Source organism: Bison bison, unplaced genomic scaffold (genome assembly GCF_000754665.1).
Source record: "Bison bison bison isolate TAMUID 2011002044 unplaced genomic scaffold, Bison_UMD1.0 scf7180017864452, whole genome shotgun sequence".
Lineage (NCBI taxonomy): Eukaryota > Metazoa > Chordata > Mammalia > Artiodactyla > Bovidae > Bison > Bison bison.
In genome coordinates this window covers 357,013-363,084 of record NW_011495014.1, presented here as the reverse complement: position 1 = coordinate 363,084, position 6,072 = coordinate 357,013, and the positions used below count along the sequence as shown (strand labels likewise).

The 6,072-nt window shown below is 39.2% G+C and overlaps 1 protein-coding gene across 2 annotated transcripts in view; it reads left to right on the top strand.

The window, feature by feature from the left end:
• Positions 1 to 6,072, top strand: part of CERS6 (ceramide synthase 6) — a 353,731-nt gene that overhangs the window by 203,471 nt on the left and 144,188 nt on the right. For both annotated transcript variants that reach the window (XM_010858928.1, XM_010858927.1), the window contains exon 4: positions 1,729 to 1,786. In XM_010858928.1, coding sequence (XP_010857230.1) covers positions 1,729 to 1,786 — 58 coding nt within the window. The remainder of the gene's footprint in view (positions 1 to 1,728; positions 1,787 to 6,072) is intronic.

Genomic DNA, 6,072 nt, shown 5'->3' with positions numbered 1-6,072 from the left:
GATGCTTTTGAACTGTGGTGTTGGAGAAGACTCTTGAGAGTCCCTTGGACTGCAAGGAGATCCAACCAGTCCATTCTAAAGGAGATCAGTCCTGGGTGTTCATTGGAAGGACTGATGCTGAGGCTGAAACTCCAATATTTTGGCCACCTCATGCAAAGAGTTGACTCACTGGAAAAGACCCTGATGCTGGGAGGGATTGGGGGCAGGAGGAGAAGGGGACGACAGAGGATGAGATGGCTGGATAGCATCACAGACTCGATGTACATGAGTTTGGGTGAACTCCAGGAGTTGGTGATGGACAGGGAGGTCTGCTGTGCTGTGATTCATGGGGTCACAAAGAGTTGGACACAACTGAGTGACTGAACTGAACTGAGACCATATATATAATTATGGTCTACAGTCCATGGCAGTTGCAAAAGAGTCGGACATGATTTAGCTAGTAAACAACAAAAACAGTGTGTATATATAATGTATAACTAATGTATCACTGTGCTGTACACCTGAAATTGACATGACATTGTAAGTCAACTATACTTCAACTAAAAATAAATCAGACTCAAAGAAAAAATTCTTATTTGAAATTTTTACATGGCTTGGAAACACGGAAAGCAAATTTCCTTGTTGCAAAGTTAACTAGTCACTTTCTCCTTTGTGTTCATTTACAACTTGTAACCCAAGATACCATGAGCAGCATGATCTCAGGAATTCTGTTCTGTGACATCAACCAGTTTTTAAAGGCACAACTATTTATACTCAGAAAAATTAAAAAATGAGATTGGGAATTGACTACCAGGTTGAGGTTTTTTGCAGTAACCATATATTATATATATGCACACACACTATGTATATAAGTTATATAAAGTCTTGGTATTTATGTAAAGTCTTTAAAAGAGGTAAACGTTCAATTCATCTAACATTGAAAGAGAACTTAAAGATTTTCCCCATTAAAAAAAGTGACCATCTAACAGCTGGACAGAGTTTGGGATAGTATAAGTGAAAGTGAAAGTGAAGTCGCTCAGTCCTGTCCAACTCTTTGCGACCCCATGGACCCCAGGCTCCTCAGTCCATGGAATTTTCCAGGCAAGAGTACTGGAGTGGGTTGCCAATTCCTTCTCCAGGGGATCTTCCCAACCCAGGGATCAAACCTGGGTCTCGCGCACTGCAGGCAGACGCTTAACAGTTGTACATCAGATGGATGGTTTGGATTCCAAATAGGTTCCTTTAGTGATATCCAGAAAGATGCCAATAAAAATTTGTTAAAAGATGAAGGGGAAAAGTGTTACCTACTTTAAAAATACTAAAGTTTTTTCTTTTAAAAATGAACATCAGGTAAGTCATTTACTTAATCTCTGTATCAGGCAAAGAATTCCAAACTATCTTATATACCTTCATATTGTTCAAATCTATCCATTCATGAGCCATGAACTAGAGGAAATTCACATGCTGGAAGAAGAAAAGATGAGTGAATAGGCAAACATAATAACTGAACGAAAGAATAATTGTTACAAATATAATTATTAATATTTAAAATATTTCCTGTATGCCATTCATGGTAAGTGTACATGTTTAGCCTGCACTGAAGTCACTAGTTGTGTTTAATCCCTGGTTGGGACAAAGGTGTGTGTGGGAGGGGGTTCATTTAATGGAATTTTTTCACTCATGTATTTCAGAATATGCTATGAAATATTTAAACTGAGTATCATAGAATGCTTTTTAAACTTTCCACAGGTGGAAATTTTCATATGGCCTTTATATATTTACCTATGGAATCCGGTTCCTGAAAAAGGTAGGATCTGTCAAATTATTTTATATAATTCTCATGTAATTGTAAGTGTACATCTCATGCTTTCTGTTGTGACAGAAGTAGTATTTTAAACAGTCGTAAGACTTGCTAAGAGTTATTTGTGCATTTTCTTTGATTTATAAAAATATTGGTGATTTATTCTTTGTAGTAAATAACTTTTAGGCATATGTAGAAAATAGTTTCGAAAATAATTTGTTTTTCCAGTGATAGATATTGCTAAGCCCTCGGACCACTCTAGTTGGTTATCTGCTACCCATAGTCTTTAGGAACTTATAAAATTCATCTGAGGCTTGAAAAGAAGTTAGAGTTACCACATCACACAACTTAAAAAGGTCAGTTGTGGCATTGAGTATTATTACCATAGCCTTTGCCAGTAGAAATTAGAATTTAGTGTCTTGCAAAGCTACCAACAAGGTGACACCAACTGCCAGTGGAAAATTCCATTCCTTTCCTAGACTGTGCTTTACTATTCTGCATAAAACAAGGCACCGTTACCTATGAAAACAATTCTTTGAGGCTGTCATAGTCTTTTTGTTCATTATTTCAATGCTTAATAGCACTAACAAGTTAGGCTGCTTAACTTCAAGTCTCACAGTCATACAATAGTGAGTTGGCAGAAGATGGAAACTTATTTTTTAAAAATATTTTATGGTGTTATCCTTTAAAGTGGTATCAGTGTTATCTTTATTTAGCACATTTTTATTTTCAAAGTGGGGCATTGTGCCAAGTGACATTCCTTACTTGTAAATTCTCATGTAAATATTTGTATGAAAATTATATATATTTTTTGAGTCTGAGTTGTAAGATATTGTCTGCCTGTGGCAAATTCTATTATAAATAATGGTTGTTTCCCAGTATCATAGTTTCCTAGAGGAAATATTCTTTTTGCTTGTTCTCTTATCCCTTAGCAACTGCACTTATTTTTCACTTAATAAGACTACATGGCCCAGCAGCCATCTGAATAGATTTAAAAGCATGAACTTCACTTTGTACGCTAAGTATGAAGACATTCTCAACTGGGGTAAATAAATGTGGTGGAAAATGTTTATTTTGGAACCCTACTGTTCCAGTTTTTAAGTTTACTTATCTGGGGGGAAATGGAAAGAATTGGCTGTAGAGCTGTAGAGAGAAAAAATGGCTATAGAGCTTTTATACTTCCAACTTTACTACTTCGGAAGAGGAAATAACTTTGGATGGAATTTCAGCTGACCTGGGAGAGCTGGGCTTCATGGGAATATTGAGTTGCTAACTGAGGTCAAGGTTTGGAATTCATGTCAGGTTCTGTTGACGATGGTGAGCAAGGAGAGATGGTGAGAGCCAGGAGCGCTTTTTTGCCCTTTTCCCTAGATCTGCAGGATGTGGTCTCTTTTAAAAGCTCTCATTCAGTAAGCCTGGCCATCTGTCATCAGAACAGGAGACACTTTGACACAGCTCTGCTTCATTCTGTCCCTACACAGACCAAGTGGAACCAAATGGAACGATAGTAGTTTTCATTCCCTAGTTCTCAGTGGCTCTGTAGAAGGCAGTAAGAGAGTTTCTCAATGGAATGTTTGCTTGAAAATTGTTGTTCCTTAAACTGTAACCATTTCAGCTGCTTCTATATGTAATAAATGCTTAAAATGAAGAGAGCTAGATGTTGTTCTTGTTGGATTAATTTGTATTGGGGGTTTCTTCCTTTGATACTAAGAAGCACTCAGTTTGGGATGAGCTGTATGGTTTAGAGTTTGGTCATAATGCAAGATAGAAAAGTGTACGTAGAATCCATATGACTGAGCTAACCGCAGAGGACATCATAAGCTATCTTGTCCAACCCTTTCATTTCACAGCTGAGGGAGCGGGAAATCCAGAAAGAGTAGGTGGCATTCTACAGGTCACACAGTGAGTTTATGAAAGGGCTGAATCTGAAGTGGAACATACACTGCTCTCTCTTATTCTAGTACTTTCCCCTACTCTACCAGCCTGCCTGAACCGCAGCATGGTTTTCAGAGGACTTCCTTCTTTGGCTAAGTTAGGAAACTTAACCTAATGTAGTTGTTGTTTCTGTTTGTAGAACTTTAACATATTCCAGTTTTTCTGAAGAAAGGCTATATGATGGGAAAAGACCCTATGTGACTAGAAACAGTTTTCGTATGCAAGGTATTTAGAAGCGTAAGAGAAATATTGATCTATTGTACCTTTTATCATTTACTCTGTGTTGATTTCCCCTCCACTGTGTCATAGATCCTATAGTTGATGTGTGAACATATCTTCAGAGCAAGACACAGGCTGACTTCCGCATGAATTGTCTCAGGGTCCTGGGCACCTACCTCCCTCTTGTACTGACCCAGTATAGGTGATCAATTGTGTGGCCACCCTATGGATAGTTCTATAAAAAGGATGAAATCATTGGCCTCATATTTTCAGGCATCCTACAAAGAAAGTGTGTGTGTGTGTTCACTCATAGGAAATCAACAAAATGTTTTCTATAGTTTCATGATGACAGATAAGAGGGTGCACCTCATTTATGCTGAGGAGCCAGTGCTTAGGTGCGTAGATGTTACATGCTGTCTTTGCTTTCTTAGCTCAGACCTGCCTTAGAGACAGCAGTAACTCTGATGATAGAAGTAGACCCTGGCAGGCAAGACCTTACACACACATTAGTGAACTATTAAGTGAAGTCATTGTTGAGTTAGTAGGATGTATTTAAATAGTAGAATCTAAAATATTTAAATAGTTTTAATAGTCTGCTCCTGTAATTGTTGACACAAGTGACTCTTTGCTCCATAAATATGATTGGCAGAGACAAGTACTTCATAAAAGAATGCACAGAATTAGTTGAGGTACTCCGAAGTCCCAGCACACAATGTACTCACACAAATTAATACATTTTTCTAGGTCTTGAAAGGAACCATATGTCAAACCTTTGAAAATATAGTAAGTTATCTCTCACTTATTATTACCTTTTTTCTCATTTGTAGGTGGAAGTTTATATTGAGTAGAGTTCCTTAAATACTTTCTTTGAGTTCCTTTACTAATTTTTTAAAAATATAGTGTCACAGGAAATCCATGAGATACATTTGCAACCAGGACTTAGGTAATTTTTTTTTCTACGTAATCTATCCATTAGGCTAATATAGTAACAACTTTTTGACCATAAGGCACATTTTATATCACAGTTTTCTACACATGCATGCGTGTGTGTGTGCTAAGTCACTTCAGTCATGTCTGACTCTTTGTGACCCTGTCGACTATAGCCCGACCAGGCTACTCTGTCCATGGGATTCTCCAGGCAAGAATAGAGTGGGTTACCATGCCCTCCTCCAAGGGGTCTTCCTGACCCAGGGATCGAACCTGCGTCTCTTATGTATCCAGCATTGGCAGGCGGGTCCTTTACCACTAGCACAACCTGGAAAGCCCTTACACATGCATATATATAATTAAAATAAAGTTTACTCAAAATATATCTCTACCTAATCTCTCTATCAGTTAGGGTCTCCATTAGGAGATAGAAATCATAGGAGTGATTCTTGGAGTGACTATAATGTAAAGAATTATAAACTAAGAGCCAGTCACTAAGATGATACTATTCAGAGTAATTGATCTGCTGTTTGCTACCAGTCTGCCATGAGATAAGGGGCTTGACTTGAATGTAAATCAACTCACTGCTTCTTTTTTTGAGAGTCTATCTCTGAAGAAGAATTGGCTGAACTGAACAGTGCGCTTAGCAACGTAGTTAATTGACATTCTGATGAAACAATAACACACATTTCAAGGACTGGCGCTTGTCTGCCCACAACACTTTGCTCAGTGCTGCACTGAGGTCTCATGGAGGCAGTAACAGCAGGAAGAAGCTATAGCTCTGAGGATGGAGGCTTGTGGTGAGGGGTTGGAGTTATTAGAACCTGGACACTTGAAGAAGGAACCATGGAGCTGGACAGGCCTCTGCTGAGAAAACGCTGACCGGCTGTTATGTCTCAGAAACCACAAGGAGGCTGATTCGGAGAATGAGGGAAGAATGCAACCAACTGCAGCCGCTGGGATGCACTGTCTGGGGTGCAGATGCATGCTGGAGGGTGGGGTGGGAGTGGGGCTGGGGGTGGAGGCGAGAACGGGAAGCAAAACAGAAAGGAGCCATCCTTTCTTCATCTAGCAGTCTTCCTGCCTCCTCTAATGCCTACCTAGAGTCAGAGCTCAGCAAGGGACCAGCTCCTTGGAGCCAGCTCAAGACTGTCCACCTTATGAAATCATGAGTGAGGGTTAGATGGGGGAGTGAGACTACCTCTAAGGGA